This window comes from Epinephelus fuscoguttatus, linkage group LG7, assembly GCF_011397635.1.
Source record: "Epinephelus fuscoguttatus linkage group LG7, E.fuscoguttatus.final_Chr_v1".
NCBI classification, from domain to species: Eukaryota; Metazoa; Chordata; class Actinopteri; order Perciformes; family Serranidae; genus Epinephelus; species Epinephelus fuscoguttatus.
In genome coordinates, this window is record NC_064758.1 from 9,380,894 (window position 1) to 9,395,871 (window position 14,978).

At 39.7% G+C, this 14,978-nt stretch overlaps 1 protein-coding gene across 4 annotated transcripts in view; it reads left to right on the forward strand.

Moving 5' to 3' along the window:
* The window catches only part of trim33 (tripartite motif containing 33), a 34,557-nt gene that overhangs the window by 15,213 nt on the left and 4,366 nt on the right, over positions 1-14,978 (forward strand). The window contains exons 11-20 of one of the 4 annotated variants that reach the window (XM_049580806.1): positions 2,836-2,892; positions 3,143-3,343; positions 3,770-3,902; positions 4,415-4,478; positions 5,549-5,702; positions 7,840-8,258; positions 8,482-8,593; positions 8,677-8,751; positions 10,470-10,622; positions 13,840-13,890. In XM_049580806.1, coding sequence (XP_049436763.1) covers positions 2,836-2,892; positions 3,143-3,343; positions 3,770-3,902; positions 4,415-4,478; positions 5,549-5,702; positions 7,840-8,258; positions 8,482-8,593; positions 8,677-8,751; positions 10,470-10,622; positions 13,840-13,890 — 1,419 coding nt within the window. The remainder of the gene's footprint in view (positions 1-2,835; positions 2,893-3,142; positions 3,344-3,769; positions 3,903-4,414; positions 4,479-5,548; positions 5,703-7,839; positions 8,259-8,481; positions 8,594-8,676; positions 8,752-10,469; positions 10,623-13,839; positions 13,891-14,978) is intronic. The other 3 variants (XM_049580808.1, XM_049580807.1, XM_049580809.1) reach the window with 3 other exon arrangements.

Here is a 14,978-nt window from a genome sequence, read left to right on the forward strand (position 1 = left end):
GTCTTTAGAAATGCAGGAACAGCCAGGCTCCAGCAAATATATCTCATTTTTCTTGTTTGTGGGTATGATTGTGGTTTTTATTCGTTGGATTGTGTTTAGAATGAGGTCATTATTGAGTATGTAGTTTGTCCACCAGGGAGCACTAACAGGTTTATTTTGTCAAATGTCCCACTCATATATACGTATTTACTGTACAAATATTGATCACAATTGGATAAATAACTCACTTTTAAGGGATTCTCATAAAAATGGTTGTTGATCTGAGTTTAAGTGGTTGAGTTAAAGTTAAGTGATAAAAACCTATTGCTCAGTTGTTGCTATCTGGGTATTTAAATAACTCTCAAATAACTACTGGTAAAAATTGGTATCAATATTAAACAGTCCAGTATCAGTCAGCCAATGCTTTTTAGACAGAATCTTAAGTTAGGCTGATTTTGATGGCTGACTATTTGTGAAATCTTTAAATGTTTATGGTTAAAAACAAGGCTGGTAGCACTAATATCCATCTTAACTTTATCGAGTATTCAGTTCAAAGCTGCTAATATTAAAATAGAATCATTTGATCAAAGTAAAAACATAAATTATGATTGAAAATGCATTGTTTCTCACCATATTAAATTTATTCAGTAAGTTCATTCAGCCAAACACATAAAAGCCCAAAGAAAGCACTGACTGATACAAAAGGGAACAAGCCCAACCTGAAACCAGACTACTATACCTTAATTGTTTGTTGGCTCAAACCTCTTTTACCTTAGCAGATATAGTTCAACCTTGGCCAGAAACCTAAGCAGGGTAATGGTGTCCTCTGACTTGTCCATTCCAGCTAGTTAAAGTCCTTTTCTGCTACAGGAACTTAAAGCAGCTGTCATGGATATTTGTATAATGTCAGTATATCAAATAACAGTGTGTCATGCAGGTGTAGTAATGAACCTACCGAGATTTATCACCCAAATCTACAGCTCCCCTTGGCTTTACGGAGCACTGTGGCAAGTTTCAGGAGAGCCAGATATTTCCCTCAGGAGTAGGGCAGGCAGAAGTTGGTTGTTGGCCCACAACAGCGTCCAATGTGTTAAATCACTTTTTGGTGTTTCTGCCAGATACTTGGCATGCTGTTAGCTGTAGTCACCCCTGTGGTGATGTAATGACACATCTGCTTGTTCAGTCACGATAGACAGTACTGCTGGCCATCCCTAAAAGTATGTCGAACATGCATACAGTATCATCACCTGAGCAGTACTGAAATGTAGTTCCAGAAACTTGTTCCTAAAGCAGATAGATAATTGTAGAAACAAAACTGTAGCCTGCAAAAAGTGGCTACACATTACATTACATTTTGTGAAGTTCCTGCAGTGGAAAAAGGCTATTATTCTAATCTGCTAGTATTGATGGGTAACCACACAGGTTCCACAAAACAAGCCTGGGAGAATGCTGCTTTAAAATCAAAACAAATGCAAACTGCTGTGTCTGTGCTAAGATTCTAACACAACATGTCGCTGCAGAAACATGGTGGCCACCCTGTGGTCTCCCCCTAGGAAGCCCCAGTGAGTTAGCAGTCTGATTTTCAATCAAAATACCCCTTTGGCAACTAGATGCGTGCCACCTGGGTGGTGCACAGTGCTGAGCAGTCAAGGCTAGCTAACCAGTAAAGCATAAATACCTTTTGAGCTTATTAGTGCTAGTACGTCTACTTAACTGAAGAGTAACAAAATTAATCTACAGACCAACATTTGTAACCAGTCAAAAATCTTCTAGGCAGTTAAGCATTAACTGGTAACCGTGAACATTCCTACTTAAAGTGTTACTCGCAGAAAGTCATTGTGTGTATCCTTAAGCTCTAACAAATGCGTCGAATGAAATGTTCCTTCCTCATAAAACATTTGCAAAGCCGATTTCTGAAGTATTTTCAATCTAGCATTGTTTTCGTCCGTGTTTACTAGCTTGCAGTCTTTCTCTCTTCCCTATCTTTGTGGTGTATTGTGGTGTATCTTAGTGTGTTACCTCCACCTGTTGATCAGTGGAATAGTGTGACACCATTGGTAGGACTGTGTATTGCATCACCTACATGTATGCACAACAAACAAAACAGGGACCCAGACATAGCAAAAAGGCTCCGTAGTGCTACGAGAAGTTTAAACCTCTGCAGGGAACCCTTTTAGAATAGAAAGCCTTCATTGTCATTGCACAGGAACAAAAGGATGCTAGGTATACAACGGAACTGTGGGGCCTACTTCTAAGGTGCAGACAAGTACAGATGGCATTTGCATGGCAAACTAACATTTATGCAACAAGATTGTTGTGCGACAAACAACAAGACAATAAATAACACACAATGTAAAATAAGTAACGTGTAATGTAAAATAAGTAGCATATGGTCTAATTTGAAAATTAAAAAGCATGGTCCATTTATAATTTTGGCAGGGTCATACTTGGCAGTGCAACGAAAACTATTTCAGACTCGAATTTTCAGATTAATGGTGCATATTCAAAAATGGAAATGAAAGATTTTGTGCATGCAAATTAAATTTAAATTTAATCAAATTATTTCATTTGAATCCTGGCATACCTGAACTTTCAAATCCAAGGTGCTGATCAACCAATTAAAACAGAGTTAGATTTCAAATAAAAAGTGTTTTGCATGCGTAGAAGGGTGCAAATGTACTGTGTCCTCATGTAGCCCTGCTTTTGCACTGTGTTACCACTGTTATCTATAAATGAAATGCTGATGATTTGGTGAAATCACATAACATGTACAGTATGAAAATGTACATTTACTGCCTGCATGTAAGACTAGGTAAGAACCTCCACTACATCCAGCCCCTTTTTCTTTGTGTCCAGATGTCTATTGAATCTGAGATGAGCCACCAAAGGTTTCGTTTCTTACTACAATCAGGGGTTTGGCACCTTTTTCCTACTTTGTTGTTTGTGTGTCTTGTGCAGCATGTGTTGTCACCCAAATGCATGATCATGCAACCATACTGGTTTTTTTTTTTTTTTTTTTTTTTGGACTGAAAGTCAGTGAATGGTTCCTGTCGTCCTTTCTTTCTTCCCTTTCTTTTACTCTCTTTCTTCCTGTCATTGTCCTTCCTTCCCTCCTTCCCACGGCCCTCTTTTTCTCAATCCCTCTCTCTCTTTTTCTGTGCAGCATTCTAACCCAGGGCATGCAGGCCCTTTCCCGGTGGCATCCCTCCATAATGCAAACCCCACAAGTCCCACCAGTGCCAGTATGGCTGGAGCCCACGCTCATCGCGGACCTGCCAGCCCCATCATAGGCCCCATCGAGCTCATCCCCTCTGTCACCAATCCTGAGAACCTGCCCTGCCTACCTGAGATCCCGCCCATTCAGGTGCGCACTTTCTAAGAATGTAGAATTTGTAACATTTTCTTGTTATTCACCTGCCACTTATAGATCTTTGTCGGTCAAATAATTTGAAAAATAACATGAAAGTTAGAAATGTTTTACTAACAGTTCTCTCAATGAAGAAACATGTATATGTATACTGGGAAAATTATTTAAAGTTCTTACATTATTTTTTTCATTTTCATTTTGAACTATTATAATTATAATGAGAAAATGATAGGAAATATGGAAATATTTGAATTTATTTATATGTAAAATGTGCTATTCACTGGAAAAGGTATAGAGAGGCACAACTATAAAATGTGATGTGTTGCATGTGTAGACAAATTGAACATAAAATTTCCATGTCCTTTGACCTCTTTAATTACTCGATTCTCCATTTATTTTTTCCCTGCCACTGTACTTTTCAAGCTGGAGGATGCAGGTTCCAGCAACCTTGGACACCTCCTGTCTCGCTACATCTCAGCTAGCACTCAGCATCACCTCGGGTCAGTGGACATCAATGCCTCACCTGGACTGTCCACACACTCTCCTGGATCTTCAGGTAACCACACGTTCAGGGACATGGTTTCACAGTCACATCTTACAGAGCTTGTGTTTTTTAAATGCTTTATTTCCTGCCTTTAAAGCTGTTGTAATCACATTCATGATAACATCAGGCCCTTAAGGATTCAGTGGTAGGGCCCAATGTCACAAAGAGCATCCATTGGTCATAATTGTAAAAAGCTGCCAAATAATTAAATGTGACTTTTTACTTGTATGAAATACACTAGATTAACAAAAATTTAAAAACATTAATGTTTATGCCATTGAAATTTAATCTTCAGAAAAATACCCTATCACAATGTGTCATTACCATGGTAAAAAATATATAGTGTAAGATATTGGAAATGATGCCCACCCCTTCATTATATCCTGCATCTCTTTTCTAGATATGTGTACATTATGTCCCTTGAGGAATGAAATGGAACTTTCATGTACGTGCACAATATAAAATGATCACTGCTGCCTCATCATCACCTGTTTCCATGTTTTCCATCTCATGTCTATCCAAAGGTCTGTCGAATGCCCATACGCCAGCACGACCTTCTAGCACGTCCAGCACAGGCAGCAGAGGCAGGTGAGAAAATAGTAAAGTATTTCTAGAAAATATTAAGAAAAATATGAGTCCAAGTTTAGTGATGCAATGAATTGGAATTGATTGGTCAGAGTATCATGAGTGGAGTTAACAAATGTTAATAATGATCGGCTCAGATGGGACTTGCTCAAGCTGTAGACACTCAGAACTGGCAGGAGCTTACTTTCTAACAGCAGGATGGTGATGAGGTATGCCACATGACCCTGTCTGTGCTGCACCTTAAGGAACAGGGGCCTGAAAATGCCTTTTTTACATAGACTTATGTTATGAAAAAGATGTCTGTAAGTCAGCGGATATTTTTTTTAGGTGCATCAACTTACCAGTACAAACACATAAATTTTTATTTAAATCATTATGTCCAAAATGTTGTAAAATTCACTAACGGCCAAATCCAGAGTTATTCTGAACTGTTTTTAATGTGAGCGAGCCTGAGACCGGCATCTGGGAAGCAAGGTTAAAGGAAACACTAGTGTCCTTATGCATGCAGAAGAGCTGACTTATTTTATTCTCGGAAGTTGAATGTTTTTGCTTCATGTGCCACTTAGCAACTTTCATAGTAATGAACGGGGCCCATCTCCAATGCTTATCCAATTCTCCTTATACATCCATGGCTTAAATCAGATGCTTGAAAATCAGCTGCTGTCAGTGACAGAAGTTAGATGTGGAAGTGTGAAACATCTTGTCTCATACTAGAAATCAGCATTTTATTAGTTAACAATGACTGCAGTCTTTTCCTAACCTTGAGAAAGAAATATTAGTTGCATAACAGTAACCCCAGTGCTTGTCTTTGTCAAACGAGAAATGTGTCAAAATGTGTCAGTTTAGATTTCCTTGCTTTACTTTGTTAAATTTTGATGACCAAAATGAAACAAACACACTATGCAAGTGTACAGTGCCCAACATCGAGACTGAAGTCATAACAGTTACGATCCATGTGCAATCTCAGTACAGCTAATGATTAGAGTCATAATTAGTAGTTATTTGGTTTGATGATGTTTATGTTTAAACAATTACATTAATGTTTCTGCATGGATTATTTTTGTGTGTTTAAGCTGTAGCTCTGCAGGGAGGGCGGGACCAGGAAGTAGTACTACGGTGGAGCAGGTGAGGGTGAAGCAGGAACCTGGTACAGATGACAGCTATAGCTGTCCAGCTTCTTCTCTGAAGACTGAGCGGGGCACAGATGCCGGAAGGAGTGCCTGCATGGTATGAATACTTTATATATTCAAAAAATACATATGTCTGATAACTGGTAACATTGGCTTAATAGGCCAGAAACAGAGAATCTTTCTTTCGGGTAATACTGAATTTTTGTTGTGATAACATTTTCATCCACATCACTCTGCACCATGTATAGCCTGGTTTCCAACACTTTTGGTATGGTACCTTTGACCGAAAGTAACCCTTCAGACATGGTATCTAGACCCTAGCGTTTTCACTACAAACAGTACCCTTAAATAGGCCCGTTTCCACTGAAGAAGTTCCTGGTACTATATTGGGGGGGGAGTAAAATTACCCCGAAGTTCCTGCGGTGGAAATGGGCCTAAAGTGTTTGGGGTTGTTGTCACTCACTGCTCCATCCAGCTCTCACTGTATTTCCTCATTACCGATGACACAGATGAAGTCTGCGCCTTGTTTATTGTCCACAGAACGATGCTGCATGCTGACATTTTTGGAACAAAATTAAACAGGGTGCAGTGAGAGTCTCTCTTCATGGGTTATTTAAAAATAGCGGGTTTGTGCATTTAGTCCATCCGAGTTAGGATTAGAATATTTGCAGTTTACATAACCTGGCCGAAATTAATACATATAAAAGCTTGAAGATCCACTCATTACCAAAAGTGTATGTCATATAAAAACTTAAGTGATGGTCAAAGTTGTCATGTGGAATATTTAAGGTGTGTTGATTGAGTCACGTCGTCAGCTCATGCATTGAGTAACATTACAAGTTAATGTTCCACCTTAAAAATCCCAGCAGTCGGCCTGGTGGATTAAGTTATTAATTAATTATTAAGTTATTCACTCTAACTCCGACTGCTGCAAGAGGCAGCAAAACATACTTATATTTTATAGTTACAGTCTACTAATTAAACTCTCCACGATATGAACTGTAGTTTCTGCCTTAAAACCAGCCACAGCTCAGCCCTGAGCAGAGTGACTGTCCTCTACTGACCAATCAGACTGCAGTGTCCACAGCTCCACCTTTTAGTACCAGATCTGTGTGCTAGGTAGCCCAACAGAGGGGGGACCAAAAATGGTAACATTTAGGAACGGTTCCATTGGTACCATTCACAACTTTTCGCAGTGAAAACGGAACTGTACTGTAACTTACTGCTTGGTGGAAACAGGGCTTATGACATGCATGATGATTTCAGAGTCCATCAATCTTTGCCTTATGTGCTTTGTATTGTAAGTAACAGACAATTGGGAAGATGGAAAATGGGAACACAGTATAGACAAAATGGGAGGTGGTTAAAAGATCGTCCATGTACTAGGACTGAGGAAAAAGAAAAGTGAAGAAATAAACTGAATTGTTTGTCCTAGGTTTTTTCCTGAAGTGTGTGAATTTTATTTTAGATTGTGACAATAGCCCCTGGTCTCCCCTAATCAACCCTGCGTTTTCAGTCACAGACAGAGCAACTCAAATCCTGGTGATATGCACACGAGGAAGAGCTAGTATACAAAAAGATGCCATGTCAGTCGTGCAGGCACTATCACGACAAATCAAAGCTAAATGTAAACACTCTCAAGAAACAGCTGAGTGTATCGCAGCCTTTGCAGAACTCTTCAGTACGGTGTGTGTGTGTGGAGAGCCAGGAGAGAGAGACAGTGGGTTTGCACTCAGGACAGGCAGGTGAGCTGGATGTCAGGTTAGCAGTAAACCATGAATGTAACAATAAATGTTCTGTGTAAGATACAGTTTGACAGAAATTTAAGGCCAGTGAAGCTTTTTTTAGTTGCGCATAGAGAAACAGTCTTGCGGGTTTTACGTCTTCTGAACGGCCTTCAAACAATTTAGAATGAATATCAGCCAATAACAATTGGACCACCCTTACCTGGGGGTGTCCGATTTATAATCCTAGCTCGTAGGAGCAAGCTTATAGTGAATGGGGAGATTTTTATGTAGCGGCAGAGCTAATCATTTAGCAGTGGCTCTGCCCCCTATGCAGATGGGGAAAAACACTGAACCTTGCTTCATGTCACTTATTTTTTGACATCACTTCTGCATCTCCATACTACTTACAGACAGCATTGTAAGATGTGTTCAATTAATACAGTCTTTCAGAAGATTATCATACTGTCTTAAAATGACCTAATTTTTTTGTGTGTGTTGTACCCCCAGATGAGCAGTCCAGAGAACAGCCCCCTTCCTGTGATGGGAGTCGTATCTGCTGGTCAAGATGCTCTCAAGGCTTTAGGGGAGCGCATCAAAACAGAACCCCAATCTGAGACGCCTTGTTCTGGACTAAATGGCTCCAGTGCAGCCACTTCCTCTTCCACTACGACCTCCACTACCTCGTTATCATCTGCCAACAGCAGCACGGCAGGCGCTCCGCTCACTAATGGAAACTTAGGCAAGGGGGCAGAGACCAAAGAGGGCAGGGCTTCAGATGGAACAGGTAATTCTCTTGGGAAAGAAGACGACCCTAATGAAGACTGGTGTGCTGTTTGTATCAACGGTGGGGACCTGCTGTGCTGTGACCGCTGCCCCAAAGTGTTCCACATGAAATGCCATGTACCCACCATAAGAATCTTCCCAACGTAAGTGATCAGTACAGGTGATTTCTTTGGTGGTGTATTTTGATAAGAATTTTACTGCTGTTGCACATTTGTCAGTCCAGACCTAATGTTCGAGTACACCACTCCATATTATTCTGAATGTTCTGGATCTTCTCTAAACATTTGGCTCCGGCTGCTGTTATTTGTCCATGCAGATGAAAGGTAATGTTAACATAATGTCCTCTGTGTTATTTTTGTGTCTCAGGGGGGACTTTCTCTGCACGTTTTGCCGGAGTCTAACCACCCCGGAAATAGAGTACTGTGACGACAGCAAGAAATTCAAAGGAGTGCAGGGCCTGAGTCTTGAGGACCAAAGGGTCAGTACAGCCACCCCACATCCTTAAAGGCCTCTATATGATTAGCACAAGGTAGCTAATACTGTCTCTTCCTCTCTTTGCAGAAATGTGAACGCCTCCTGCTGCACATTTTCTGTCATGAGCTCAGCGTGGGTTTCAGGGAACCTGTTCCTAGCTCTGTAAGTAGCTGCACATGACTTACACACACACACACAGACGCAGGCATGCAAGCAGGCCCAGATCATATACCATCTGTCATGTTCCTTCCTTCTTTCCTAAGTAGTGGCAAATAGGGATTTGCATGATGAGTCGACTAGACCATTAAACATTGCTACCTTTGCTAGTTGATGCCAGAATTACTAGCCTGTTAAACTTATTAAGATGCCTGGGGCATCGGTGGATTAGTGGGTGGAGCACGCGCCCCATGTACAAGGCTGTTGCCGCAGTGGCCCAGGTTTGAGTCTAGCCTGTGGCCGTTTGCTGCATGTCATCTCCCCTCTCTCTCTCCCCCTTTCAAACTAACCTGTCCTGTCTAAAGGCAAAATGCCCTAAAAAATATCTTTGGAGGGAAAAAAAAAAAAAAAAAAAAAACTTAGATAAAGATACCCAGAGGGAAATGGGTTGAATTTAGATCTACATACAATATGAGCAGTTGCTTTGATCATCAATGGTTCTCCCTCTCCCTTCACACACACACTGGATGTCTTCTTGCTAGGCTGAACCAGAGAGGTGCTTTTGGGTGCACAAGAGATCTAGACAAGCCTGGATGTATGTGGTGTGTGTTTATATCAATTTGCAGCTCTGCTTATACATGAGTTACTGTGTGAGTGAATATGTTTTTGAATAGGGATGATCTGCGATGTTAAATGTTATTTGGCAACTTTAATTTAATTAATTGTTGTCACGTTTCATTGTAACATGTTTGATGTTCATAACCCATGGCGCAAAGTGCCACATATTTCAGCAGCATGATATGGTTTGTGAAAAATGTGATTAACGATTTCACATGGGTTCTTATACACGCAGTATTAATTGGGACAATGTTTATTAACCTTACAGAATCAATTATGCTCAGTTCTGAATATTTTGTGAGTGTTGTCTTCCTTTAGACTAGTCCACGGGGAAATTAGTCATTAGGAACATCCCTAGTGGCAGACACATTTTGTTTTTTTAACCACATACGCTAATCCTTATTGTTGTTCTGTTCAAACAGATGAAACAGTAATTGAGATGTTTGAAGTAGACATTGTTTCCACATGGAATTACAAAGCAAAAAATAAATGCTCCAATGTTAACCAGAAACCTGTAACTTTTGGTTAAAATTCCAAGATACTTTTTTACCCATTTTACAACCTAGGACAGTTTTGAAATGCACTGAAAACTCTTTTTTGTGTTTTGTGTGCTGGTATTTTTTTATTGTTATTTTTTTATTGTATTGCATATTTAAATGTACCATTTTTTGTTCTGTGGTTAATAGCTGATTAGTAATAATAATAATATTTAAGAAATATCACACGAGAGGGAGTGATGTTGTACTGTGATATCGTCACAGCTGTGATTCGGTCGTAGGCACAAGGCCGCAGGCCTAGTTTATACAACTAACTGTTGTATAAAATGATGTTATATCATCAGTTCTACTACTAGGTAACACCACCTTTTGTCAAGAAAACCAAACCAACCCCTAAAGCACAAAAAAGTTATACTTATTATCCAAACCTAAACCTCAGCTCCACTAACTTTAGAGTTGCTCTGATTTCTGTGTTTCTGTTGTTTTTGCCAAACTTCAAGCCACGTTGTCCTCTGGCTCTCATGTTCAAGGCAAATAAAAACTTTTTGATATGCTCTGAAATAGTTCAAGATGTTGTCTGATGATGTTTTTTTTTTTTTTTCCAACAAGGTGCCGAACTACTACAAGATCATCAAGCAGCCGATGGATCTGAAGAAGGTGAAGAAGAGGCTGCAGTTACGAAGCTCCCAGTACTACCAGTCTGTCCAGGACTTTGTGTCTGATATGCGCCTGGTCTTCAAAAACTGTGCAGAGTACAATGAGGTGAGCAGCATGAGTCATAGCTTTGCTTTGTGGAATGGCATCTGCTTGTGTGTGTGTGTGTGTGTGTGTGTGTGTGCGTGGGTGTGCGCATGCAGAGAAGGGTTAGACTGATATGAGTTGAATTTTAAATTGCCATCAGCTAATTAAATAGCTTAGATGAAATCATTTGACCACTTCCATTTACAAAAAGTTTTGGGCTAATGTGGTAGGCCTTTTAAAGGAATAATTCTTTAGCAAAAACATAAGTGAACAATGAAATGAATACATAAAACAATTTATTTGTCAGTGTTAGGTAATATGGATCCCCTCAATATATTGGTCTAACCTTATGTGAAGACACAGGGTGACATTGGAAAAGGAAGTGTGAAGGGGTGCTAATGGCCTGCAATGTGTATACAGTTTTGTACCCCTACTAACACTGGCTGTTGGAGGACGTAGTATAGAGGTGTCACTGTGTTCTCTTTACACTGGCTGCAGGAGGACTGTCTGAATCCTGTTAACACCGTCTGTTTGGTTTTTTATGGATCACTGTGGTCACTTTCATATTCTCCTATGGGGGACTTGTTAATTTCACTGTATGTTGGATGTATTTATTTTGTTTGATTTTCTGTAGTGGGTGTCAGCTTATGCTTCTCTGTACCCTCTGTGTGTTTAAAAAAAAGACCCAGTCTTGCTTGATATGTCACCTAGAGGGATCTACTGTGAAGCATACTGTGTATGATCATCTATTCCAACTTCCAACCACATGAGTTAGCTTCTGTTTTATCAAGAAGTGAACAAGGTGACGTCTCAGATTACCCTGAGACATCACTTCATTTGACTAATGTTGAATTTTAAGGCTGTGAGCTGCAGGACAACCTCACCATACATTTGTTATTATGCAACCAAAATTAACAGCAAGCAGGGTCGTCACTTGAGGTGGATGTTGGTAATGCTCGATACATCTTGTGTCATTTTAGTTTGCGTGACTTTTATAGAGGGAGACATTTCAGCAGAAGGACATCATTACTGTAATGTAATTAGATTAAAATAATTTGTAAGTCATTTATTAGTGCGTAATTACTTATGTGACTATTTAGGTAACATAGTGCACCATTCATGGCAACACAAATAAAGGACTATATTTTCAAGGTAGATTGAAGCTCGTTTCAGTGTTACATCTTTCTGAAGGCAGAAAAATTGTCTGTGGAGCAGCTATTGGTCTGTGTAACTGTTGTGCAATTACTCAGCGTTGGTCGGTCATTTTTTAATGAGAACCTATGTACACATAGCATAGACACACAAGAAAAATCTAATAATTCTACGTATGGTCATTAAAAAAATATTCTGATGAGCTATTATCAACAAAATACAGAATATTAACTAAGTATGGCTGTCCTGTTAAATGCTCAGGAAAAACAATTTCAAGAAAAAAATCTGCCTATACACCTACTCATAGACTTAAAGGAACAGGAAAAAAAGGAAAATGACATTTTTCAAAGGCTATCAGAAGTTATAATGGAGTGCTTTGGAGAGCAACAGTACGTAAAGCACTGGTTAATTAAAGTCTTTGACAATGTTAATAGACCAAATCACAATGTTTGTTTACAGTAACTTCGGGATAGAAACTGAAGCTGTTATCTCAAAGCCACAAGACTCCGTTAACATAAACAGTCATTTTGCAGAGCACAGGAGTTGACAGTCTATTGCTGCCTTGATCAGTTAGTTAGTGTGTAAGGTCAAGTGGTTAAAAATTCCAAATATAGCGTATACTCCAACAGATTTTTTTAGGTGGCCTAAATACGTTTTGCTGTGGCTCCTGTCCATAGCAGTACATTGCTTAGTTTTTGTGCTACCGTGTTTATATATTTTTTAAAGTGACAATTATGGCTAAAAATGACAACAGAAATAAAAAAATTCACATATCTGCACAATTTAAATCAATTGCCAGTTGTCTACCTGCAAGTAATTGTTGTTGTTAGCGTGATTTCGCATTGAGTCAGTCTATGGCGTTCCCTGAGAATATTTTTTTTAAGAATGATCTATTTTCAAACAGTTACATAATCTATGATGAATTCATTTCTGTGGTTACACCAGTTGTAAAGACGACATTGTTGATGCATACTATTAACATACAAAACCTTAAGTAACTGTATGTGCACAAGAGCTGCAAAAGCTGCAAAGGCAACCGATTCAATTCATTTTCAATGGGCACCAGCGACCACGGCTGCAAAAGCTGCAAAGTGTCCGCGTTTTGGCGACCAGAGCGTCAGATGAAAGTTGGGGAGTCGTGAATTTTATGCAAATTAGCTATGACGCATTTTGCCTGCAAATGACCAGCCACCAGTCAAAAAGTAGATGTCCATCGCTTGTGTGGAACCCAGAGAATATCCTCGGAAACTTTAGTTTCTACCACACATTCGTTCCTACTTCAAAATGAGAGAGCAGCTAATCACTGCTGTAGCTGGACGCCGAGTCCTTTATGATTCAAGCCTGTTCATATATAGGAACCGAAATCAAAAGGAGCAGGCGTTGGAAGCTGTGTCCCGAGTAGTTGGTTTGCCTGGTGAGTTGATATTGAGAAAGAATTTTTTAGACAAGGGGCAAATACATCCATGCTAATATAACTTTCTTTACTCATGTAGCCTAGCTTTTGGGGCTGGGCAGCCGGCAAAGGCACTGTGCTCCAGACAGTAACCTGCTTTGTGGCTCCTTTAAATTGACAAGCACGATCGAACGTTCGAATGTATGACGGCATGAGCGACTTGAGCTGCCAAAAAATATTTTGGACGCCGGCGCTGCTTGGGCGACCTTGGCGACCTTTGCAGCTCTTGGTGTGCACATACAGTAATGCATTTATTTACACAGAAGTGGTAAAGAAACATAAAAGACAGAAATGACATTTGGTAAAACAGGAAATATGTCTGTAAAAAATAAAGCAGATTGTATGTACCACCATAGAGATGGTAATATAACTAGATAGACGCAAAAACCAGAGTTTAACTAAAATAATCTTTTGTTTCCTGTAGCCCATGTGACTAAATGGACTGAAGAGTACAGACTTCACTTGCTGTTAATTTCTGCAGTAACAAATTTGTTATGCCCACCTCTTGGCTTGAGCACAGTAGGTCATGAACAGATTTCTGATCTGTTATTATCTAACCTGCTTGTGCTGTGAACTCTTTTTTCCCCCCTGCTGCTTCACTGTGTTTGTTATAATGTTATTGCCCCTTTTTAGATGTCTCGAATAATCCAGGTTTATGATGAGGACAAACAGATTAATACGCAGGTAAGCCGTTTCAAATCGAGAACAGATGTCCTGTCTCCTCCCACTGAGGCTCCAAGAAATGTGTTTGCCCTTCATCTTAGCATCCAGAATTCATGAGCAGCAGACTTGGCAGTCATACAGCTTTAAACTACAGAAATGATGCATAAAATGGCTGAAAAACTAATTATATGCTTTACATGAAACTGTACTGAGAGGTGGTAAGAGCAATGTGGTTGGTTCCAAGGTCTCTGGAGGTGTTGAAAAAAGTTTAAGGCCATTTTCCTATTAGGTATGATTGCTTTGTATTGTGCCCAATAGGGCCGTAACGGTACATGTATTTGTGTCGAACCGTTCGGTACGCGACTTTCGGTTAGGCACGACCCTGTACCGAATTATTGGGTGCAGGATATTATTTTTTTTTTATTTTGTTTTATTTTAATTCTGTTTTTGCGAGCCGAACCATTTAAAATATCTAGTTCCCCGACGGACATACAGACCCTTTCCAAAAAATTAGAATATCATGGAAAAGTTGTTTCATTTCCATAATTCCATTCAAAAAGTTAAACTTTCATAGATTATAGATTCAGGGCCCACAATTTAAACGATTTCAAGTATTTATTTGTTTATTTTTACATAATTTGGGCTTCCAGCTCATAAAACCCACGAAAACAGGAATTCAAAAAATTAGAATACTGTGAAGAAATCAGCCCAAATTTTGCAGGGCATGAATGTTTTAAACTGAGTGTCACACACTAATCATCTACTAAACTCAAAGCACCTGCACAGGTTTCCCCAGGTGTCATTAAATTGCTTCAGTTTGGTTCAGTTGTCTCAGTTCGGTTCAATATGGGGAAGACTGCAGACTTGACACCTGGCCAGAAGACTATGATTGATACCCTCCATAGGATGGGCAAGCCACAAAAGTTCATAGCTAAGGAGGCTGGCTGTTCACAGAGTGCTGTGTCCAAGCATATCAACGGAAAGTCTAGTGGAAGAGCAAAATGTGGCAGGAGAAGATGCACCAGCAAAAGAGATGACCGTGGGCTTCAGCGGATTATCAAACAGAGAAGACTGAAGAATCTGGCAGAGATCCAGAAAGAGTGGAATGA